The sequence below is a fragment of the Anas platyrhynchos genome, chromosome 1 (genome assembly GCF_047663525.1).
Source record: "Anas platyrhynchos isolate ZD024472 breed Pekin duck chromosome 1, IASCAAS_PekinDuck_T2T, whole genome shotgun sequence".
In the NCBI taxonomy this organism is placed as follows: domain Eukaryota; kingdom Metazoa; phylum Chordata; class Aves; order Anseriformes; family Anatidae; genus Anas; species Anas platyrhynchos.
Genome location: NC_092587.1, coordinates 86,562,703 through 86,587,665, shown reverse-complemented (window position 1 = coordinate 86,587,665; position 24,963 = coordinate 86,562,703). Strand labels below are relative to the sequence as shown.

The 24,963-nt window shown below is 51.1% G+C and overlaps 1 protein-coding gene across 7 annotated transcripts in view; it reads right to left on the bottom strand.

Moving 5' to 3' along the window:
* LSAMP (limbic system associated membrane protein) overlaps positions 1-24,963 on the bottom strand; it is an 876,454-nt gene that overhangs the window by 242,122 nt on the left and 609,369 nt on the right. For 4 of the 7 annotated variants that reach the window (XM_027463055.3, XM_027463047.3, XM_027463033.3 and 1 more), the window contains exon 2: positions 23,139-23,217. In XM_027463055.3, coding sequence (XP_027318856.1) covers positions 23,139-23,217 — 79 coding nt within the window. Of the gene's footprint in view, positions 1-23,138; positions 23,837-23,892; positions 24,008-24,963 lie in introns of those variants that run through there. The other 3 variants (XM_027463040.3, XM_072044051.1, XM_072044076.1) reach the window with 3 other exon arrangements.

Genomic DNA, 24,963 nt, shown 5'->3' with positions numbered 1-24,963 from the left:
ACCTAATCCTTTCAGTGCCCCCTGCCCACCCTGCAGCACCCCAGCTCACCCAACCCTAGGCTTCCCAAACCCGTCTCTGGCAAAACGCCTCTCTCCTGCCCTGCAGGCTCCTGCCCTGTCAATCTTGGGTTGCCACGAGAAAGCTCTGCCAGCATACGGCTGGGCAGTGCTTTGACAATGTTCCCTCATGAAAAATGACACTTCCAAAACAAATGCTTCAGCTTAATGGATGTCAGGCTGCTGTAATTTTGAGTCATTAAACTTGCAACTCCGATGAGCACTCTCAGTATGTTCTTTCTAATTACTAGGACCAAGCAGATTTAGACAGGGCAAATACACCAGGCTCTCCCATTGCCTTACTACAGCCTGACTTCGTTTTCCCTTCCTCCCTCCCCTGTCTTCCTAGCCCCGCTTATTTATTGCACTAGTGTGGGCTGTTTTGCCTTGCAAATCCTTTTGCACAGAGACATCCTCTCCCAGCCAGAGTTTTAACAGAGAAATTCTCCTTCCCCAGTTCCCCATTCTCTCCCTGCTCATTAGCTTTGCTAAGCCCCTTTGGCTGTGAATGTACGGCAGCTTTTATACTGACTGACAGTGACCTAGCAAGAGGACATCGACGTTACTGCCTCGCAACTTGCTGGGGTCTAAACATCCATCCTTTATGCCGTTACCTGGTGGTCTGTCTGTCCTAATTCCCTCCAAATTCATCGCAGCCCGTTTGTGGTGCGAGCCTCTCCTACTTATCTGTATTTTCTGCTGTCTGCTTTTATTTTCCCCTTTCCATCCCTTACCTCTTCTGAACCGTGTCCTCCAAGCTCTGAAAACACCGCCCCAAAGATGCTATTATTTGACAGCTGGCTCTGCTGGTAAGTTGATGCAAACACATGCGTTTCAAGAGCCTTGGCGTAAGGACCGTGTCTCATTCTCGTAAGGATCATGTCCCTCCTCACAACACAGATGTGGAGAGACCACTGAGATCAATGTTGTTTTTGATAGCAAGCAACAACATGGCAATGTTTCATGCAGACCAGTTCCTGACAATAAAGTAGGCACAATTACCCATTAGGCTATTCTGCGTTTTCTCCCCGCTTGCTCTTCATTCTCCCTCTCATTTCCAACATGCTTTGTATTTTAATATCTCTTTCTCCATCCTCTCTCCTCTCCTCTTGCTTTGTTCTTTTGCTCTTGGAATCTACCTTGCTCCCCCCTGGCAAAGCATACATTGAATTTCTCTGTCAGAAAATAAAGACCTCAAGGGTTATGAATTATCTGTCCTATTTTAATAATTAAAGATGAATACACAGAGCCAAAGCAGCTTAGGCACTCGTCTGAACAATCACATTATATCAGAAATGTCTTGTGTGGCCCCTAGTGAAATACATCAAAGGATTTCCCACCCCTGTATATACAGCAGTTGTCCTAGTCCTGCCCTGGGACCATTCCGCAGCCAGCCAGATTAACTGACCTGGATTTGATTAGGGACTATATATTTAGTTCTAATGGCTAGGGTTTGATGATTTTTGATAATTTGCAACTTACAGCTAAGGAAAAGCAGCTTATTGTTAAACGCCAGTAAAATGAGACGAGGTCTGGCTGTCTGGATGCAGATAGAAATTACATAAAGCCCAGGAGCACCTCTGGAGATCTGAACTAGTCAAGAGAACACGGTCCAAGAGAGCAAAAACCCCGTGCTTCAGCGGAGCTGCACCGAGCATTATCTCAAAAAAGTGACACATTACAGGGTGACTTCGGAAAGCAAGGGCACAAATGGAAGACTGGGAGAGCTCAGAGGCGGAGAGAAAGGGACAGCCAAAAGGACTGCGAACTGGAATAAAATTGCTGCCTGCATTTTAAGAGCATCCCAACTTTGGTTGCCAGCAAGCATCTTGCCCCGCTCCACAGAACGACCAAGTTGCATCAGAGATGTAAGAGAAGAGTGCAGGGCTGGCTGCCTCCAGATTTTCAAGGGGTGAATGGAGAAGGAAGGAAGAAAGGAAGGAGGGAAAAAGCTAAAATGAACTATCACTCTTGCCATCCCAAATCCACCTCTACCTGCGGAGGGTGCTCAAGGAGGACAGCACAGCTCTGCTCTTTGGGTGCAGGGAGGTGCCACACTACAACGTGTAGAATAATGTAAGGAGTACAGGCTGCATTCAATCATGAAATACACCAAGTCCAAGGTATGCTCCATTCTCCTAATCCCTGCTTCTGGAAAGGCCCTGATGCCTGCTACAGGACTCGTGCTAACACGGCAGCAGAGCCTACATGACAGAGTGTATGCCAGCGACTCGGTTCCCTCAGGGACTGCTTGGGAAACCACGTGTGAGCCGTGCTCAGCTCCCTGCTTGCTGCATCCCACCGTCCCCTCTCTGACCGTGGGTCAGGAGCCATTTCGCAGCTTCCACACCTTTCTGGTACGTGACAAGCAAAGAGAGGAGGAACGCTTCTGTTGCACTAACATTGCCAGAGGTGCGAACGCTTTGGATGTATTGCTGAGCTCATGCGGAGCGAGGGAGGCTTTCGTTATGCCCTGACTCCCCGAGCTTCATTACCAAACCCTGATGATGCCGCATTCTTGTTAGCTTTTCTCGTGTCATTATTTTTTAGAGGAGAAGAAGCAGATCAGACGTTTGACCTGTTTGGTTTAATTCATCCAAACATATTAAATGTGTGCAATGGTCTGGGTCACTTCCTTCTCAGTCCAGACATGCTTCACCCATTCTTTCCTTTTGATTACACAAACCAAAAGCAGGACTGCAGCTGCCCCTGACCTTCAAAGTCCCGAATTTGAACCTGCCTCACTAGCTGTTCCCTGGACTCCACGCAGAGGAGTTCAAGAAGGAAGGCACTTGCACCTTGTCTCTTTTTCTGTCACTCTCAGCAGGAGGCAGCCGGAAAGTAGGGCACCGAGCAGCAGGACCACGAGGGAGTGGGTGAGTTGTCAGAGCCAGGCAATGCCTTTCCCACCATCAGCTCCTCCACCCGTGTGGCGATTCACACGCCTCTCCTGATGGTCTCACCTACCCCTTTTTTTTCCACCCACTGTACTCTCCTGTCCGAGCAGGGCTGCTGGGGTGATGTGGTGTTTGTGCATCCCTCTGCTCAGCCCTGCTGGGTTCCCTTCCCTAGGCTGAAGAAGAGGAAAAGTCTTTGTGGGGCAACACGGAACAAATGATTTTTTGTTCAATAAATCATTTTAGAGAGACTATTGACTCCAGGACCTCTGAATGCATCGACCCATTCATAAAAGTCTCATCTTCTCTGGTACCCTGTATACTTGCCTTCCCTTCCACTGTCACAACCACTACACTTCATTTTCTTTTCCTTTCTTTTGCTGTTTCTTTTCTCTATATTTTTTTTCTCCGTTCTGACCCCGTAATCCTATCTTAACCTTCTAATCCTCTCTGCAGTTCCCTCTTCTTCCCCTGATCTCCGCTCCATATCATTCACAGGCTGCCACACTGACAGGAGAGAAAGAACAGCAGATATTTACCAAAGTATTACCATAAAGATTAAAGCTAGCAAATACCATGGCTCGCTCCTTCCCTCCAGCCCCTGGCCTAATGAAAACACTCTGCACTCTTTCCCTTTGCTTGGAGGCAAAATGACAAAGCCCTATAATCTCTAGGATGGAAGAAAAAGACGACCTGAAAGTGATTAAAAGGATAGAAAAGACAGCAGAAAGGGAAATGGAAGTGGGAACAGTATTATTTAGGCACTTGTGTAGGGCCTGCCTGCCGATATTACACTGACCTGCAGTATCTCGTGCTTGCCGTGCGCTCGCTGTCTGAATTCACCTCTTATCCCCGGTGCTCGGAGCATAAGCTCCCCGGAGGAGGATTCTCTTTTTTGTTCTCCGGACCCAGGGCCCAGTAAAAAGGGATAAGGACTCAGCTCTGACTCACAGGCACGGCCGCAGCAGGAATAAGCAGTCCGCAGGGTGCTTTGCAAGGGAGACAGCTATCAGCAACCCCGCTCTGTGAGAGGGAAAAACGAAGCCCAGGAGGATGGGGCAGCTTGTGCACAAAGGTATGGAAGTGGCATTGCCAGGAAAGGAGTGAGATAGAGGAAGAATGAGAAGGGAGAGGTGAAAAAGAAACAAACAGAAATAGGGGGTGAGCGTGAAAATGAGAAAGAGATGCAAAAAGTAAAAAAAGGAAGAGATGAGCTATGTGGAGTTAGGGAGTAAGGAAGGGCTTCCCCAGCGCACAGAAACAGGCTGCTTGGAGCAGGAGGAGGGCAGGATTTTTGTGACAGCAGGAGCGAAATGCATTGTCTTCCTTGAGGCTCAGCCCTTTCAAAATATGACACTGAAATAACGTGGCACTATAAAACAGGTAGCTATGTGTCCAGGCAGGGGAGACTTATGCGTGAAGTTCAGACTTCCCCCTCACTGACATGTTCATCTCCTACCTGCTTCGCCATCCATCCACACACGCAGAGACAAGGGAAACCACGCTGAGGCCACGGGATTTATTGGCGGAGCAGATGTACTTGAGTCCCACTATGCACAGAGGTTTATTACAGAGGCAGAATTACAAGGGCTGCACAGAAGACAGCCTTGCACACAAAAGCTCAGCTCCGACCAACCCAGAGCAGCAGACTCTGGCTAGTTTGGGAAAAAAAACAGCCTCTTCTATGCACCAGACTGACAGCGAGAACAAAAGGCAACCCCGACTTCAAACAGAAACAACCCCCCAAACCCTAACCTGCCTCTCCTTTCCACAGTCCCAGCCAATTCGAGCACTTCAAAAGAGGAGCTTGTCATAATTGCACCTTGCCATCTCTTCACGCCTTCAGTCTGCAGCAGGGTTTTTGCTGCCGGACTCCCCTACGCAAAGAAAGGGGCCATTGAGTGCAGAGGAAGGCAATCAGTAAATGGCTGGATGTCACCCTCGCGCTGTGCGCTGAGCATCATGTACTTGCCTGGACCGCTTCCATCAAAAGATCTCAAAGCACTTGATGAATAGTTCATTAAAGCCTGGCAGCACCTTTGGGAGATGGGGAAGGGAACAATGAACGATCACTTCAGTCATCACAGAAGGGCATCTCCCTTTAGACTTGAAAAGCCTCGCTTGTTAGCAGCGCACAGATGCACCACAAGACAGTTTAAGGAAGCTCTGAAGAATACCTCTTCCAGTTGAAAGTACAGAGGCAATTAAATAGCTAACCAAAGCGAAATTTGGCCAGGAGACAATAAAGCAACCCTGCTTCTCCCCAGTGCCATTTAGCACTTTCCATTCTCAGGGCACTTTTGGAAGGTGTTAAGCATCTTTATCTCTGTCATACAGGAGATAAGGGAAGGGAAATCTAGGAAGGGGAAGTGGTGTGCCAAAAAGCACGCAGCGAGCCAGCAGCACACACAACACACCTTGGGCTTCCCAGTCTTGCTCTCCCAGGTGTCACGCCATCTCCCACGTCGTCCTCATGCTCGCTGCCTCTGCACACATCTGTATTTAAAACCTCTCACTGAGGAGATAAGAGTCGTGCATCCAGCTGGCTGGCATCCACCCGAGGTTGTAAACCCACTGCTATCATTTCCAGCACGTCCTGGCTGCAAACAACCCATTCCCCCATCAATCATCCTCCTCCCGTATCTCCGCACAAGGCACGGTGTACGCTTAGCAAACATCTGTTACCAATGCACGAGCATTTCCTCTTGCAAAGCTCTTGGCTAGGGGATGTTTTTAAGAGCAGAACCTGAGCCAAGCACGGCTGAGGCTCTGCTCTACGGGATGCTGGAGGGGTGCTTGGGGCCAGGGGTACACACTGACCTGCTCGGGACGTGCTGTTCCTCTAGGGACGGGAAGGATCCCAACCGGCTCTGTGTTTTGGCAGTAGTGGCACAGAGGGGATCCCACCGAGTTATTTGCAGAAGTCTCCGTTGGACAAAGTCAGAGAGCACCCGGGGTCAGGAAAATTTGTTTTCCCACGACGCCCGTGCCAGATAGTCAGATGAAAAAGGGCAGCGTGGCAGAGCCGCGCTCGGTGTCAGACAGACTTGGTTGGGCAGGCTCCAAGGTGCTCCTCCTCCTTACTATTTAATTACTGTGAACAGAGGTTTTAACAGAGAGAGATGCAATTTGAGACAAGGCTGGTTAGAGAGATAGCCAGGTCCTTGGAGTTAATAATTAATTACCGAGCATTCTCAGTCTTACGACATTAACTGCTTACCCTTTTAAATAGTAGTAAATTGGAGATACGTGTCTAATTAAAGAGTTGTAAAATGTTTTGGAGGAATGAACAGAGAACTTACAGAGACGTGGTGGGAGGCAAAACTGCTCCCTGGGAGGAAAGGCGATGTGGGAAGGAGATGCTGCTGCTATGAAAGGCTGTTTTATTTTGTCGAGTACCGGAGTCCTGGTTATCTGAAAGGACTCCACAGCTGCACGCTCCCAGAAGGAAGGAAGAAGGTAGCGTCCTGGACATACGGGAGATTGATTTCTTCCCAGAAGGTCGAGGAGAGACCTTGAAGTCTGCCTCTGTGATCATCCTATCAGAGTTTATTTCTCACGTCCTAATAGCAAACGTACCCCGATGCTTCCTGCAGATTTGGGGAACCACAAACCAATACGCATTTCCTGCGCTAAAACACAATGAGTTGGAATCGCTGCTAGACGGAGATCAAAAACACTTACTAGAAACATACCGAGATTTAATAGCAGGAAGGATAACAGTAAATCAGCTATTTACTGCTGGATTTCTGTGGAATACCGTGTGATCTCGGTCTCGTGAGCAGTGTCTGATGAGGGCGTATTTCAGGCCAAAAACCACACCAAGCCGTTTTCCTGTATTTTGTGCAAGTGTTTTTTTCATTTGCAGTTTGTACTCTCCAGTGGACTCTTCTGCAAACCGAGGTCAGTCGTACGGTATAAGAAGTTTGTTGCAAGGCAAAAGGATTTCTTGTTTGGTATGAGATAACTTAGCTCAAGTAACACTCGGCTGAAATAATTGCAATGATCTGGTAAGCCATCAAGTAACAGGCAAGCCTAGAAGTGTTTGCTCTAAGGAAACACGTTAATATTCCTCCTTTTCTATCTCTTGATTTCTATGGCTACGCCTCATTCAGCAGCCTCCATGCCTACTTCTTCCATCTGAATGCTGCTACTTCCTACCTGCACCTGTAAAAAAAAATAATAAAAAAAGAGATCTAATGACCTTTGAAAGATACTGAAATACGTTTCAGATGAGCAGTGTACAGAAAGGCAGAGTTCTGGGAATACTACTGTCCTTGGGCTCAGCAGGAGGCTGGGTCTCACAAAGGTTTCGTGCAGGTGGCTTTTGTTTTGCTCTGGTAACAGAAGCTATTTGGTGCCTTTTAGCTTCATTGGACTTACTGCTGGAGACAGCACGTTCCTTGGCCAGTATCTTTAGTATGGTAAGGGTACAAAGGAAAAGCCTGTTCATAATCAAAGATCGCTTGACACTTATCAAAAGTGTCAGGCACAAAGACAGTAGTTCTGTCTGAATTCTGATTAGTTTAATTACTATCTGCCTTCTCAAGCTCTCCTTGCAGCTTCAATTGGATACATCCTTCTTCTTCACTTCTCGTCTCAAACCTGCTGCCGTGTGCCGTTCAATAATTGCCAGGTTCTGCCTCAGAGTGACTGTGCTTGAGTGATGAGAGGAGCACCACCACCCTTCCATGGGTGCCTTCTTACAGCACTAGCAGATACGATGCCTCGTGTCAAAGATTGCAGGGGAGGCAAGGAGATGGTGTTAAAAAACCTAGCAAATTTTGAGGAATACTGGAAAAGTAGACCGTGGCTCCATAAAACAAGAGTGCAAGCAAGCAGGGCAGCAATTCAGTTTACAAACAACTGAGAAACAGGTACTCTGTTAGACATGTGTTGCCCTAAACAAGAGCTCTGACCGAGCATGTGATGCCGGGTGATAAATGCTCTCAAGAGAATAATCTGAGTTACCTTGTTGGCTTCTAAATTAACTGTAATCACTTGGAAAAGAAGATCTGCATAAGGAAAATTAATGAAAATCCTCTGCTTTTAACTGGCAAAAGCACAAGTGCAATGACAGGATGCACTGAGACTAAGAGAAAACCCAAGGCCAAGCACAGTCCTGCACTGCGATGCAATATCCTACATCAAGTCACCCGACCTGCAAAAGATGCTATAGAAATAAAAGGGGTTCAGGGACAGGTGACAGCAATGAGTTAGAGGCCTAGCAAAACTTCTGTGAGAAGGAAGATTGAAAAGACCGGGGCATTTTGCTTTCAAGAGGAAACAAATTAGACTGGATATATAAAATAACAGAGTACAGAGAAGGCAAGCGCCCCGTAAAGCAAGGGAGCATCCCATACAACTGAAACGCTGCCCACCTGAGGCTGGCTAGGATTTGCTGTTTTCGTACTCCGTGTGGAAATCACTGCTACAAGATATTGCCAAGGCCAAACACTATTCATAAAAGGAGTGCAAGACAGTTATGTGAACTGCAGGAATATCACAGGTCACTTTATACATGATGGGAAAACCCCTGCACAACGTCTCCCCAACATTGGTGACATAAATCCTCCTGTTTCTGACCACAAGCAGGAAACAATCCATTGGGGGCACAGAAAAAATTTCTTCTATATTTGCCCAGTTAGGTAAATTTTCTATTTTCTTATACAATGCCAATTAAGAAACGCAAGGTACTGATGTAAAAGTCTCCTAACACCTGGCGTCTCATAAATTCTTCTGTTTGGAAGGAGATTCACATATGTTAAATAAGAGTCTGTTTGGAAAGTACTCTCTCTGAAGGGTTTGTGCACGCTCAGACAAGAGAGGGAAGCACCCGTCCTACCCATTTAACAAGCTCATGGAGAACCTGGAAAGAAATTTCCCGTTCATGTGGCTGAAGTGCCAGCAGCTAAAAATTCCACCCCGTCTCATTTGTCACCCCTGGTGACTTTGAGTGATCTCCAAGAAACGCTGGATCTGGCACCGACCCATCAGGGAATGCACTTGTTCTCGGAGAGCTGGTAGGGAACAGACAGCTCGTTGCGACAGATTTACAGTGTCAGGCCCCGAAAGGACCCGCCGCAGACACACCTCCAAGATTTACAGCTCTGCCATCTCCTATGGCCCCGTCTGGGTCTTCCCCACAGAGCCCAGTGAGCTGCTACCCGTCGTGCAACCGCTGCTTTTGGCTATCTCGCTTTCCAGAAAAGCAAGCAAAGAGGTCTAAAAACAACAAAACGCTTCAGGCTGTGCTCCTTGAGCACAGAGAAGGCAAACACCTTGAAGGAACACCTTGAGATTCAGAAAGGGCAGGGACTACTGAACTAAATAATCCCGAAGTAATTCCACGTGCTCTGGCAGAGGTCTGACAACAACTTATCTACGCGTGCTTATAACAGAGGCTAACGTTTTCATTTTCCCGGAGCATATTTTAAGCTCCAACCCATAAAGGCAATGCCTACACAAGGCACCACCACATGGAATGCACAATCATTAATTTCTGCAAAGCAGCCTTGGTGTCTGCAGGAACACTCCAGGTAACTCGATAAATTAGAATAATAAACACAAAGGGAGCCGGGAAACAAGCAAGGACAGGGCAGAAATCACAAACAGAGGCGGACGGCATAATGTATGGTGCAACCAGCCGGGGGAAATCCAGGTCTCGGGACTGCTCCTATCACTTCTCGGATCATATATGAGCAACTCACAATTAAATGTGAGCTCCCCCTGGCTCCCCCAGCCCTGACACAGCTCTGCCCTTGCCCCACTCCAGCCCTGTGCCCCCCCAGTGCATCCGCAGCTCCAGACCCATTTATTTCCCCAGCCCATCAGGTTCGTGCATCGTGAGCGCTGCCTTCTGCAGCTTCTCCTATTTCAGTCCCAAGCCTCTCCTGAACAGAAAGTACTCTTCGCATAAAAACGACGAGGATGGAAAAAAAAAATGAGGTTGCAAGGAAAGATTCAGAAAACTCGTTCCCTTTTCTGCCTGGATCAAGACCTGACCCCACGGGATGCCTCCCGAGGTACTATCTGCTGCAAACGGACTGTGACATTTCAGAGACCTCCCGGCGAGCCCTGGGAGCAGAGGGATGGACTTGTAGGGGAAACTTTTCTCTGTGCTGCGCGAGGAATTGATGCTATTTATAACGATTCCCGCTGTCCCCAACTGGGCATGAAGACAATCAGCATCTGTGCAGGCCCTCGGGGGGACTGCAGAGCTGGAGATGTGTCCGCGCAGTGCCCGCTGCTCGAGCGTGAAAGAGGCAGGGTGGGGAGAGAGGAGCTGGGGAGATGAGGGGCTGGGGGAAGGGGCTGGTACCGCAGGGGACGGGTTTTGTAGATGACTCTCTGTTACTTGAGATCATACAGATGGTTCCTCTTTAGCTGTGGTTTTTAAAAGCCCCCCTGCCTGCCCTGCTGGAGGCCCTATCCTTCCACAGCCAAACCTGGAGCTCCTGGGCACCCCTCGCTCCTGCCCCAGGGATGCTCCCTTCCCTCTCCCCCCAACCCGGCCAGGTTTTCTGCAAGAGAAACTCCCCCACGCCGTGATCCACCTCTGGGCAGGTCTCCTGCTCCTCTCCCCTGCCCCAGCAGCAGCTCAGACAATTGTTTTCTTGCTCCGTTCAGCCAGCAAATGAGGCCGGCTTAGCTCAGCACTGTGAGCCGGTGCTCTGAGCCCAGGATCCGTCTCGGCACGAGGAACAGCAGCAGTGTGAAGACAGGAGCAAAGGAGGGATTTGTGAGGTTGGCACCACACTCTCCTACCCCCAGACACCGAGGCGAGCAGCTCCTCGAGACCAAATCAAGGGAGCTAACGTTGCCTGCAAATATTTTGGGGCCTGGCCAGGTGACCGCGCTGCCTTCTTCGAGACCATCTACCCTACTCCAAGAGGAGATAAATCAATGCAAAGCAGCATCTGCCAAGATATCGACTTTGGCTCTGCTCACGGACTGCCTGCACTTCAGAGATGGGTAATATTCAGCTTGATTATCTCTCACCCGCCAAGAGGAAGTTTCTCTCTACGCTTAAAAATCACGGGGATGAGCCAAGGAGGAATTGATCTGCAGGAGAGAAATGCTGACAAGAAAACATGAGTCAGAGTCAGGATGAGAGTGGACGATGGGTGAGCAGTGGAGACAGCCCCTGGCAGCTTGCCTGGCCAGGTTAGCAGCAGCCTGGGTCACCACAGCTGGAGAAAGACGAAGACCAAATGCGGTCATCCAACCTTTACAGCAGGCCCTAAAGATTTGCTCCATGCTCCCTGCAGCCCCCAAATAGTTCTTCCTCTCTTAACTCGCTCCTTGCCCTCCCAAAACATCCTTTCTCTACCCTTCCCTGCATCCTATGTCCCTGGAAGGCACCCAAATCATGGCTCTGAGGCAAGGCAGTGCTTTCAAGGCTTGCTTCCTGCCCCTCTTTGTGTCTTATGTCACACGCTGCATCCCCAGGGGTGCAGGGCCCCAACAGCACTCGTACATCGCACTACAACCACCCCTCGGGCAGCCCCTGAGTCTCACGGGCTCGTATCCCAAGGCACAAGGTGACTACGCACGAGGCAAAGGTGCCATCTCATTAGCAGAAGGTGCTGACAAAGCCTCCTGAGGTGAATATTCAGCAGCATCATCAAACGTTCCCAGCAGGGAACAATAAGCCTTCAATTAATTTTTTTTTCCATCGCACCTGTGGGACAATATCCTCTAGGTCCTTTGGCCCTCCAAGGGCAGCAGATCTGCATCCCTCCGAAATAAAACCCTTTTTAGGGGCAGTCTTGACACCGATTCCTACCTCTGTCTGCCAGATAGTTTTAAGTGTGATGTGCTTGGACTCGAGCAGCACCAAACACAGGCTCCTTGGAGCACGCTGTGCCCCTGGGATGGAAGGGAGAAGGGCAGCCACAGCAGAAGAAACGAGTAAAGCTCCTTTGGCTCCTTGCTGAGGCTCTTCTCTCAGCCTTCAGCTGTTTCCCTGCCCGGGCTCCTGCCATCCTCTGAGCCCAAAGGCTGTGCACAATTGGAGAAGCAGAGGTGGAGGAGACCCGAAGGACCTATACAGCCTGTTCCTCCCTGTGAAGGATGGATCAGCTCGACTTCGTCACTTGTGGCATCTGTCACTCCTTGTACATGTCTACTCCGTCCTTACAGCCCTCCAGTGATGGAGCTACACAGCCTCCCGGAGCGACTGGATTCAATGTTTTGCTATCTTTACTCTTGCTGAGCTCTTACTGACAGGCGGAGCGCCTGTCTCTCCTGCTGCAGTCTAAACCCATTCCTCCTCGTCTTCTCCTGTGGAGCAGATTATTCCTTTCTTTTGCATCTTACGCACCTATGTGTCATTAATCATCTATCACACTTAGGACTCTCTTCTTCAGGCCTACCAGCCCCGTTTCCATCCATCTCTCCTCACTGACAATGCTGTCTAGACCTCCGATTGCTCCCACTGCTCCCTTCTGGACCACATCCAAACGCTCCACGTTCCTCTAGAAACAAACTCCCCTAGAAAGGCCCAGGGCTCTACACACAGTGAGAGTCTGTGAAATTTGCTGCATGCCCTTCCCTTCTTCTTCTTCTCTGGAGCTTGACGTGGAAAAAAAAAGAGGTCATTTCAAAGGTCCTGATGGTGTTCAAAGTCCTTGACCCACCTGACTTGCGTTTAAGCACCACATCCGAGCACAGGTGAGGAGGAAGCTGGCCATGTTCCTCCTCCTCCAGAAATCCTTCTCGAATGGATAGACCTGCGAGCCTCTGACTCACCGCCAGTACTGGAGCCCAGCCAGGAGAAGGGGAAGGGAAGAAATGCCACCCTAAAGGCCAACGAACACGCATCAAGTGCGTTATGCAAGAACCCCCGTGGACCCCCTGGTCCTGCTGGAAGGCCCACAGATGGCCCGTCACCAGGCACAGTCGATGCGGTGGGGAGGACGTGTGGGTGGACAGATAACCTGGTATTTAGCTGAAAGAGCTAAAATGGGTTTAATGCAGCGCGAGGAAGGCAGATTGCCTGCAGCACCTTCTGCTCCTGATTTTGGATGCCAATCTCAGGTTTCCCTTAGGTGTAAAAGCAGCCAGGAGACACGCACTGCCGAAAGGCTTTGGAGACCCAGTCTCCCAAAGAGGAGGTATCACAGGAGGATAAAAAAGGGTTACAGGCACTGAGGAACACGCCTGCTACAGCACCAGCAGCTGGCTTTAGTTTTCCTTAGCTTCTCCTGGTTCTCTGCCAAACATGTGGGGCTGTCTCCAGAGTTCCTGGAAAGCCTCTCCTGCAACGGACAAACCTGGCTGAGGTGATCCTAACTCCGTTTCCAGCTTGGGCTGCCACTGAAAGCAGGGGAAGCAGGGCACTGCCACGCACCAGGCCTCCAACCACACTCCTGCCAGGAGCACAGGCACAGCAGCCTCACGGTGCTCCCCCATCCTTCTCCGTTTTCCCCCCCAGGTCCCCATTCTTGCACTCTGGTCCACAAGGAGGGAACTTCAGAGGGGATCGCAGCTGAGCAGAGAGAGAAAAAGATGAGCAAGAGAGGGAATGGGATGGAGTCAGGAATAAGGGCGCTTCTTCAGGAGAGCCAAAGGGCGAGGAGATGGATTGAGACAGAGAAAGCAAAGGAGAGAGGGAAGGCAAGGGAGCAATGTGACAGACAGCTTCATCAAGCAAGGTGGCAGGCTGCAGCGGGGAGCGTGCCAAGCAGAGGGAGCTGGGTGCAACTGCAAGAGGGGAGATGGGGAGAGAGAGATTCCACCTCTGCACTGAACTTATCCATCCACTCACTCGACAAACCCCTGTGTACACGCTCTCCTCTTTCCCTTGCCCTGCAGGCAAAAGGCAATCGGGGATGGCAGCAGAGGGACGGCAGATGAGGCACAGCACGTGCCTTGGGCACGCTCCACGTGTCAGCAAGCAGTAGGTGTAACAGCAGCAGGCCCTAAAACGTGGGTCCAGCTGGTGAAGGAGGGAACTTTCTCTGTCCCTCCTTATGAGAGGCCCTCCTATTCCTGCTAGCCACGCTCTGAGGCATGCTGCCCTGAACTATCTGCATTTATTTTTTTTCTTCAATAAACACAAGACCGATACTAACAGGAGCCTGCCCCTACCCAGTACGACTCGATCCATTTCAGCAAACAGGAACAGATGCGTGCCAGCAAACGTGAGGATGCGGTGTCATTTTTCTGGCGTGTCGGAGGGCTCCGGGAAGCCGCCCGAGGGGTGCTCCGACACAGATTGCCTCTCTGTGGTGCTACCAGCTGCCCCAGCAGTCAGGGGCACCGGGGAACTGCGTGGTGACAGCGCTGACTGATGGGGGGACGTCAACCAGAGCATCCGGAATGGGATGCTTAAAAAATTAGAAGAGCTACCTGCTGCGGCTGGGGGTGAGTTTGGCTTGTGGGGCCCCTGCAGGCAGCACACAGGTGGCGGTGGGAGATGTCCCCAGGGCAGGGGGGATGCGAGGAAGCAAGGTCCTTGCCCCATAGCCAGGATCAGCCCACGGAGCTGGAGGACGGAGCCCAGCTGAGAAGCAGCCCCTGCTCATATGAGGAGAGGGGGCTCACACACCACCAGGCACTCCGCGAACGACTGCGGCAGCTGGCGCAGGCTCCCTGCTCTGTAGCTGCAGGGAGGGAGGCTGTGGATCATATATTGTGTTTGGCAGGGAGGGGACAGTCATTTCCAGGGAGTAATCACTCCCTGAGTCCCTCTTGGCTGCAGGCTCGGAGAACAGCCTAGATCAGAGGGGGGTTTCCTCAAGTCCCCGTGCTACCTGCAGCCGCCCAGCAGGGCTGCCAGCTTGCTGTGGCGATGTTTTCCCCCCTCTCCAGCACTTTCTGATGCCAGCTTGTTTGTCTTTGGTCCCCTCCGTCACATGCTCTCTGCTCCCTGAGATGCCGAGGACAAGGCCAGAACACAAATTCCTACTGCCTCCTGCGGGGAACCTGTGCTGGGGTGGGAAGGGGACTCATCCTGAAGTCAGCCTGGCTTTGTCCCCGTGGCTCCTCTCCTCCCAAGGAACAGAGAGAGATAATGATGTTAGAACATTTTAACCTTTCTTTTTCTGAGCTTGATAGGCCTGGCCCGAGGCACCTTTTCTAGCAAAAACAGGCTGCTGCAAGATTGATTGGTTGGGTGCAGAGTTTAAAGGTAATTTTCTCTTGTCACATGCACATAAATTATTGTGGCTCAAGCTGCGATCAGCTCCACGTCTCACTCATTCAACTGCTTTTATGCCCAGGCTCTGATGAGCACTTGTAAAAACCGTGTCCAGTGCTCCCCAAGCAACACCCTATATAAAAATATATCAGGAGCATCAAAGGCACGCACACCAACTTAGTGTCAGAGGGAGAGAGGGGCACATGCCTGCAGATCTGCACAGCCACGGGCTTCCAGCTGCAGAAGTTGCAGCTAGAGCCTTGTCTGCTCAGCTGTGAAGGCGTTTAAAATGCTCTGTCCGTGAACACCAGGACAACGAAAACTCATCCACTCAGATGATTCACAAGGGACGGAGGGGAGAAAAAAAAAAAAAAGAAAAAGATGCACATGCATACACAAAGGAAGCACAGCTGCAGCCAAAGTGAATTCATTTTCAACATTCATGAAAATATTCGCAGAACACTTCAGTGCTATTTGCCCAAATTTTGCTGTTTGGAGTAAACACTTGAGCCGGCGCAGGCTGTATGTTCCGGGCGCTATGCACCAGGGATTGAGGGGTGGCTTTGGCTCCGAGTCACGGATTCACACTACGTCCCCCACCTACACGTGGCCGCGTACTTTAAGGCACAGCCTGACAGCCTGTCGCTGCAGTTTCTGACTCTCAGCCCTGTCAACACCAAAAGGACACCGAAAGGCACCTGTGGCCATTGCACTCCACACCCGTCACCACCTCGTGCTTTCATGGTTCTGCCAAACACGAACACAAAACCCGTGGCAAACAAGGAAAGTTGTGCCCGTGCCTCTGGCTTCGGGGAGCAGCCCCCTTTCCTCCCCTCTGCCCTCTCCTCCCTTTCCGTAACTCATCCCCTCTGCTGGTTTCTTTCCCAAGCATCCTGAGCAGCTCACGCAAGGGAAAACACCACAGCACACGAGGGAGACTCAGCTGAAGCCCTGAAGACAGGAGCCGCGTGCGTTGTCTCTTCCTCCTCCATAAATACAGCTGAGACTACAACTGGATAATTGGCTAAGTGCCTGTCAGCTTAATAACAGAGGGAAAAGACACAGAGGGAGAGGGAGAGATTTGTATTTACTATTCAAAGTCATGGATGCTGCCTGCCCGTGGATTTCAGCACAGGTTTTGTTTGCACAGCGAGGCACAAGAACCGAAGGGACGTGCAAGCCCTGAATCATGATTTCCGTCGCCTGCTCTCGCAACAAATGTGGGCAAACCTCCTGGGACGGAGGGAGCTGCCCACCTGAGAAAGAGACACGCAGGGCTGCAAGCAAGCCCCGGTAACCTGTCCACCGGGCAGCACTGCCTCTCACCCACACAGCACTTGCTGTTTCATGAAGTATACGTCTGTTCATACAACCACACACAAGAAAACACCTTCTGCTTTTAACCAGGAACAAACGCAGGGAGCACACACTAGCGCACAGGCCTCCCAAAGCCCACGCAGACGTGTTCTTGCAAAGCCTGTGTTGAACTCCAGCCCAGACGGGGTGGGCTCTGCTGCGCTGCCACAGCTCCGGCTGGAAAAGCCCATCCCTGGTGGATTCAATCAGGCTGTGATTTCCCCCCTCCTAGCACAGGGCCCGGCACAATGGGGGCACTTTGGGGTCACAGAGGGCCTCTCCCACTCAACCGAGCTGCTCCTAATTGCAGGACGTGCACAGCTACACATGCACGGAGGAGAGCGGCTGCTCGGGTTATTTTGAAATAGCTGCTTTCTAGGCAGAGGTGAAACTCGTCGTTATTAGTTCCCATTACTTACCATAAAACCAGACGTGTTAGATGTGCCTGAAGCCTGCAGCGAATGCTTTGGTGTCAGATTCAGCTGAAAATCGCATTCGTTTCTACTCGAGCCAGGGAAGAGTAAAAGAAAACTCAGTAAATTCCTGACTTCACCTCCGTGCCCTCCGCCACGCTGACTCCAGGAGAGCAGGAGTTCACGCCAGCCGGAGTGAATTTTGATGGACAACAAAAGCAGGCAGCTTCAGTGCAAATGGCTAAATCCAGCCCTGCCGTAAGCCTGCTGAAGCCCTGCGGCTGCATCGGCGGCGAGCTGTGGCCCCGCAGCCCCGTCAGAACGAGAGGTCTATGCGTCTGGATGTAAAGGGCAGGTACGCCTAATATACATTTTGAAAACTTATAGCTAGGAGACTGCAAATTCCGGTAACTGCAAGCTATTTTAAGACTAGGTCCTTCCTCATGACCTGCTGGGGAGGGGGGTGGAGTGGAAGAGGTACCGAGTCTGAGGCACGCCAGGTAACACGTAGCACTATATAAATTTTAATGCCAACTAAGTAGGAAAACATATGGCACTTAGCTGCAAACTGAAGTGTGTGTGCAGGCTCAGGGGAGGAGGTTAAAGCCACACAGGCTGATCCTGTCTCTCCTCCTCCATCTTCCTGAATGCAAATTATACATACGGTGTTATTAAACAGAGATAATTTCCCCCAAAGAAGAACCTTTCCGTTTCTCACTTCCATCCAAGCCCTGTTTGTGACAGGTTCGCCCCAGTTCGCAGCAAGCACAGCATTAAGAGGCCTCTCTGACAACTGGGCACACCACGTTTAAGCACTGCGTGTATATCCGTGCAGGTATGGGAAGGAAGGATGCTGATCTCCAGCCTCTGACCATATACACATTGCAATTTCCTTCAGTGTATGCATGCACACACGCTCCCAGCGATGTATGCATGTGTGCCGTCATATAATGGCACCATCTGCTGCCAGACCTGGAAGTTTTGCAACATTGGCTGCATTTATACCTTCCTTTCCATAGTTTTTTGTGTGTGGTTTCATGTTTTGCAAACAGATGACTACCAGCAGAGCACAGACCCTCTTGCCCAGACCCTGCCATACCTTCTCGATGCACATTATTTGGTAACGAAGGCCTCATGCACGCCGGAGACCAAGGAAAGAGCACGTGGGGCTCGCAGCCAACACTGGTACAGACCAGGACATAGCAGGGAAACCCTCGCTCAGCATCTGCTGTCTCGTGGCGAGCCTGATCCGTGCGGCAACCTGGGCTAATGGAGAGGTCGTGGGCCAGCCCCGTCACCCTGGGGTGCCTCCTCCTCACCCCCAGCCCCTGCCCGTCCCAGCTAACAGCCCGCACACGCCGCAGACCCAGGGCTCGCTCTTGCTCCCCTGGCACTTAATAGAAAGGGTGCCGCAACTTAGCGGCGGCCCTAAGTGCCACAACAATCCTACTGATAATCAGGGTTACAATTTTACTGCCAAGACTCTGTTATTATGTGGCATTATACCTTTGAGCGAGCCTATTCTCATTCCTAGCAAAGAGCTCAACTCAGTGCTCCCTGTTATAAATCATATGCTAATTATAAGTGTAATCTGAACAGCTTTTCCTTCTCTCTTAAAATTAATGTACAGGGCATAAACTTTGTTGTGATGCGGCGGTGCTGCTTCGCCTGAGGTCCCTTTGTCCTCTAGCACAGCTCCACACGTCAAAAACCAGCAAAATACTGAGTGGTCAAGAACAGAGGGAGCATAAATTGCTCGTGTTGCAGGATCACACACAGTGCTATCCTTCTTGTTGGTCATTTGAGGCTGGCCCAACTTCTGACACACACTTTAAGGCACTAAGTACCCATTGGGATGGAAGTTCCCATACATGCCATCAGCCTGAATCCTCCTACTAGTTAAAAATACCTGGTAAGAATGGATATTGCGCACTCAGTTAACTGTTAGTATCCATCAGTGCATCAGAAACAGACTAATTAAATTCCTGATGAAAAATTGACGCTTGGAAGAACTCGAAGCCCACGAGCCAGGTTCTGGACTTGGCGAGGTCCCAGCTCCCCAAGGGTCTGAGCATCACCTGAGAAGCACTGGGCAGCTCAGGCCCTGGATGAGTCACTTGTGCCTCTCTATTATCCGTCCCTGGGAACCTGCCCCAAAGACAAATGAGGTATTTCTGGCAGTGCCCTTGGGCTTTGGTGGATTTGTCCTGGTACAGCTGAGCGGGTGGGAATGGCAATGTGACCCGTTGTGTTTCCAGCTAGTGGCGAGCTCCATCCATTTCAGAAGTCGCAAAAAGCCAAACCTGCCCCTTGTGCCTGGACTGCCAAAAGCCCTGGACAAGTTACAAGTCCTGCTGAAGCCCTCAGACAAGTGCTGTAAAGGCACTTTGGGGACGAGCGCGCTGAGCTGGCTCCCGATGGAGCTGATCTTTCCCCCCGACATGCTGTACGGATAGCTGATCCCACACACAGCACGGACTACGGAGGCCAAATTGCTTCCAGCCCTGCCTGAAGGCCAAACAGGACACACTGGCAAGGTCCCCTGTCTCCCCAGTTTGCAGCAGCCCTGAGCTACCACAAATGTCCTGGCTTAGCCAAGGTCCTCCTATTTCTCATCCCATCCCCAGGCTGACAGCAGACAACCAAAATAGGGTCCCTGCCTTTGCTTACCCACTACATGCAGACAAAATGAGGTAGGAGAGGGTGCTAAGGGGTTGGCTAAAAGAAAGAACACAGTCGGGGTTGGCCCTTATTTTTCTTTTCATGTTTTAATTAGTTTTGGGGGCTATTTTGTGTGTTTATTGCTTGGAGATATTTTTCTTTCATGTCAAGCTGGGAAGCTGCATACAAAACCCGATAACCTTGTGCCTGTGATCTTGCGAGCAAAACATTGGCAGGAACTACACAATTCCTTCTCAATACTTAAAATAAGGTTCAGTGTCCTCCTTCACTCGTTGAAGACAGAGTTTAAAATGAAACCTTAAACCTGACAGGGCCCCTGATGTACAGCATCATCTTTGAAGCATCCTGGTCCATCATCTTGGTTTGTAGCTGGACAAACACCATTATCTCCTCCCCTGTTCCAGCTTCCACACCCCTCCTCCTCCCTTTTCAGCCTTACTCTAAGGAGCTGACCATTACCCTTTTCCCTGTGGACAGTCCAAGCTACTTTTCTTCTCCCTTTCTGCAATTCCCTTCCTAACTTCCCCATGCCAAACACTCGCTAAAAGTCATCAACCTTCAGCAAGGCCAACAGATGAATCAAATCTGCTGCCAGGTCGTTTAGGACATGAGCCAGTACAGCGTTCAGAACATTATTTTTTTTTTTTTTCAAAGTCCATAGCAAGAGAGTATTTAAATGCCATAGCTTTAAAAAGCCATATCCACGCTTCCCAGAATAATTACGTTCTAACAAGCTGTAGATGAAGCTCCAGAGGAGGGGCTTCCTCTAGGAACATTAGGGCTTATAAGAAGAAAATATTTTTTCTCCCCTTCATAGATGAGTCCCATCCACCCATTCTTCCACCTACACGTGTGACAGCATATATAAACGCGTAAGGCCCCAAAGGAGAAGATTCATTGAGAATCCCGTCTCCTGTGCCGCACTGAATGTTCCGCACCACAACGTGCACGAACAAAATGTTTTTGGCAATATTATCATTATGTATGTTGCTTTCAATTCTCTCCAACTACATACCATTTTTATTCCCTCCTACATTTTCACTTCCTTACAAGCTACAGGATGGAGCTACTGGGCGCTGGTGAGCTGCTGCTGCGTGTTGCCTCTTCTCTCGGAAGCAGAAACACAACAAAAGCAGGTGATAGCATCTCTGTATCCCTTACCTATCTCTCTGTGGAGGTAAAGATCTGCTCAGCACACAGTCAATACAGATCAACTCATGATTTTTTTTTTCCCGGCTAGGTCTTCCCCTTGTGTTGCCACTGGTGGATCTGCAGGCACGGAGAGCGAGGTGCCGGGAGTTTTTCAAACACGAGGCTGTCAGAGTGAGTTATGCTTCGGAGGGGCAGGGAAGACGGCGAGGCGGGAGCTAGCAAACAGAGCCTGGCTTTAAAACTGCGGGACTGAAATGCCATCCTGCAGGACCTCAAGTGGCCTGGATGGAGGGGAACCTCCCCACCTTGAAGCCCCGGGGGGCAGTCCTCTCTCTTCTGGAGCAGGGGAAGAAAGTTGCCAGAAAGCTGAGGCTGGTCCCAGGGAGAGGGAGGGAGACAACCTTCCTTCCCAGGAAACATGGAAAGCCAGGTCTGCTTACAGAGCTCAGAGAGGCAGCCGAGGCAGGAGAAGCCCGTGCACTGCCCACAGCCACTTCTGATGGCAGCGCAGCCTGCCAGGAACCCCAGGAGCACCGTACAGCTCGGGGCAAGCAGTTACTGGGCTGGGAGGCGTGCTGCTCCTGCAAACTGTGTGGCTTGGCACACATCTGGCTGACACAGCTGGATCACCTCGTTCAGATGTTTTATTTTACTGCCTGACATCACGTTGGCAAGCCAGGCTCCCCACACACGCATACGGAAACCACTCTCACACGCAGCCCCGCTCAGCTTGCTGACAAAACGCTTTGCAGGCAGCACATGCAGGCGGTGTCTCCGCCATCCACTCGGCCCTGCTCTGCTGCAAACGCAGCTTTAGCACACGGTGTTTAGATAAACTCAAAAGCTCCAAGGTTAAGTGGGAAATAGAAATCCAGTGACCCCTGGCTGGGCAAGTGAGCTTAATGACTTGTCTGCTGCCGTATGTACCACGCATATGCCAGCAAACAGCTGCCTGACCAAAGCTAGGGACTGATGGAAGGGATTTGCCTTTAAAAAATGGGATAAGGCAGCTGAGAGTCCTGCCAGAAAAGGGTTAATGGGACGTATGAATTGCTGCTGGGTGGAAGGGAGAGGAGCCTGGAGTCAGAGGCAACAGCCCTTGTTAGGTGTTTGCCGTGTCGCATCTAAACCCCTTTCCACCGCGTATGCAAGGCAGATGAATTACCCTGTAAATCCTATTACTCCGTGTGGATAAACCTTACATGCGAGTTAACAAGTCTGGAGAGCTGGGGAATGGAAGCTCTCAACGGATATGCCGGGATCAAAACAACCCAGCACACGGGGGCTGAGGGAAGCGATACACACACACACACATCCCTCTTCTGGCATCCTTCGTCCCCGATCCCATCTTGCTGGCTCACATGCCCCGCTGTCATTAAACGGAAGGGATGCAGGACGCAGGGGATCCTGCAGCAGGCCTTTCGGTGGCATCTAGCAGGATTTATTTCAGAGGAAGAGAAGGAAAACTTTGCAGCTGCTGTTAGCTTTGCTAGGGAATTGCTCCCTTGACGCTTCAGGGTTTGTGCACCATCAGCTCCTCGTACAGATCCCAGACTTATTTTACATTGAGTCCAGGAGTTTTATAGCCGTAATATACAGCGTGTGCACACTCACACGCGCAGCATTCTCCTTCAGCAGTGAAGTTACTGAAGGTAAGTTGAGCACGGCAGAACACAAACGACAAACCCGCAGGAAAAAGATGCCTGGCTTGCAGCTATTTGGGACGCTCTCAAGCAAAAGCCCGAGAACTCAGAACTGCCTCTGGAAAGAAACCCTGTGCAATGGCTAGGGAAATGCAGAGACACCCTCCTCACACACCCTGCAAAGAAACCGACCCAGCAAATGGGCTACAAGCTGTGTAGACCTCGGAGCTCTTCCACTGTTTTTTTCCCCCAACCTTTCAAAAGCTGTATCCATTTCCCCTCCCTTCCGGGCAGAAAAATAAATAAATAAAATTAAAAAGGCAGAGTTTCCCCCCAAAGAACTTGCCCAGGAGTTCCTGCAGCACCGGGGATAAAGTTTTTGCAGAGGTAGGAGAAGAAGTGTGGGGAGATCAATGCAACATCTGGCAAGCACAGCTGGATCCCTTTTCGATTCCTCTATTGATACTGCAGGGCTGGTGGGAAACCTACATTTGCGAGCGCCGGCTGCACAAACACATCTCTCCCCCACCGAAATCCTTTTGATCCAGAGCACGACGCGGAGGAGAGTGGTTGCGAACGGCTTCCAAAAGCTTTGCAATTTGGGGTATTAAAGCCCCAACACGCGCGCGGAGCCCGTTTGTAAAGCAGCTGCTGCTGCAGTTCGAGCCGTACAGCAACACACGCTTTTCACAGAGACACACACACACGCGTACGGAGCATCGCATCTATAGGGTGCACAGACACAGCAACAAGACACACGAACGGAGAAGGAAAAGTTGGCAAAATGCCCTACCTGAGGATGGCCGTATCCCCCTGCCTCACGGTGATGTTATCGGTACCTCGGGTAAAATCCACGCTGCGGACTGGCAGCCCTGTAGGGAGAAGGCAAAGCAATCTCAGTAGGACCAGAGGTAATTGTTTCCGATCAGGCTGAGCCCTTGCTACCATGGCTGGTCTCGTTGAGTTTCACTGTCTGTACTTGTCTCTCTCTCTCTCTGCACGAGTATGTGGATAGATGGATGGAGAAAGAAAAACAATAGTAATAATGTACAACTCTCGCTCTGATGGACAGCCCCAGAAAGGGGAGGTGATTTCACAGTCCTCCTCAGCTGCCACTTTCTCTCTTGCTCTTTTCAGTCTTTCGCTGGCTTCTTTCCCCCTCTTGTCCTTTTTTTAAGGCTTTCCAAAAAGTCTTAGCACAACCTTCAATTAAAAAAAAACAAACAGAGAGAGGAGCGTGCGTGCCGGCAAGGTAGATCAAAACGACGCACGAGTCAGGTCGCAAAATAATTTAAAAATAGCCGTAATTAAATCAACCCGTCTGGAGTGATGGAGAGAGGCGGAAAAAAAAAAAAATAAAATAAAATAATAAAAGGAAAAGGAACAGCCCAGCTCCCGTGCTGCTGGCTGCGCGTGTGGATGGTCCTGCTCCAGTGCGTGGCTGTGCAGCCTCCCAGCTCCCTTCCTAACCCACTTTCCCAGGCGGAGCGAGGGAGGGAGGAGGGAGAAGAGGAGGAGGAGGAGGAGGAGGAGGGAGGGAGCCGTACTCTGAGCCACAGCGGCTTGGCTCCACAGCAGGAGCGAGCGCGGGAGGGGAGCGCGGAGCAGTCGCTTGCTGCCCCGTGCCCCCAGCCCCACCGACCCCATCGCCCTGGGACGGTTCTGCGGTGGGACCCGAGCGTGGCTGTGGGCATGAGAGGGGAGAGGAGAGGCGATGGAGAGGGAGGGGGGCACTGCAGCGGGGAGAGGGAGAGGCAGAGAGGGAAGGGGATGGCAGAGGAAGAGGAGGATGGAGGGAGGGGGAGGAAGAAGCGGGCAGGGAGAAGGCAGGGGAGGCAGATGGAGGGAGGCCCAGGGAGCGGGGTGGGAAGGATGGAGGACGATACAGGGAATATTGACGAGAGAAAACGCAGGGAAAAGGGAAGGAGGAGGTGGGGGGTGCAAAGTAGCTGTGGCCAAAAGTGCAAACAACTTGGCTTTGCGGCCCGAAGCCGCCAGCTCGCTGATTTAAAGAGGAGCTGTATTGGCAACTGCCCTTGCAGCCTCAAACCGTGCTTTTTTTTTTTTTTTCTCCCCTCTCAGACTTTCTCTCCCTAGCTAAACAGTTGCACATCGCTCCCTCCGCCTCCCTCCCTCCCTCCCTCTCTCCCCTCCGTCCTTCCCTCCCCCCCAGCTCCTTTCCCAGCCTGGGAGGGATGGATGGCCGGCAGACAATGCTGGTATTGAGCTGCCCGCAGTGTGAATGCTCAGCCTGTCCTCCCCGAGTGCCAGCACCCACAGCTGAGCCCGGAGCCCTGCGGCAGCACTGCCCACCGGGAAGGCTCCCGGAGCACACATACCATCATCACCAGCATCGTCGCGAGGGGAAGGGAGATTAAATTAATGGAGAGGAATGAGCCGTATGTTTCGCTGCTGACGGTGCCTGCCTGCTTTTCTCCCCCAGCCCGCTCTCCTCTGCCTGCCGGAGGGATGAAGGGATGCTCCGAGGGATGCTCGGCTGGCGTAACCCCTTCTGGGGCTGGGAGGGGGCAGCGGGGATGGGGGAGCAAAGAGGGGTGGCCAGAAACATGTGTCCAGGGATGTGGGTGCAACAAAAGCTGGGGGAGCTCTGCTATGAG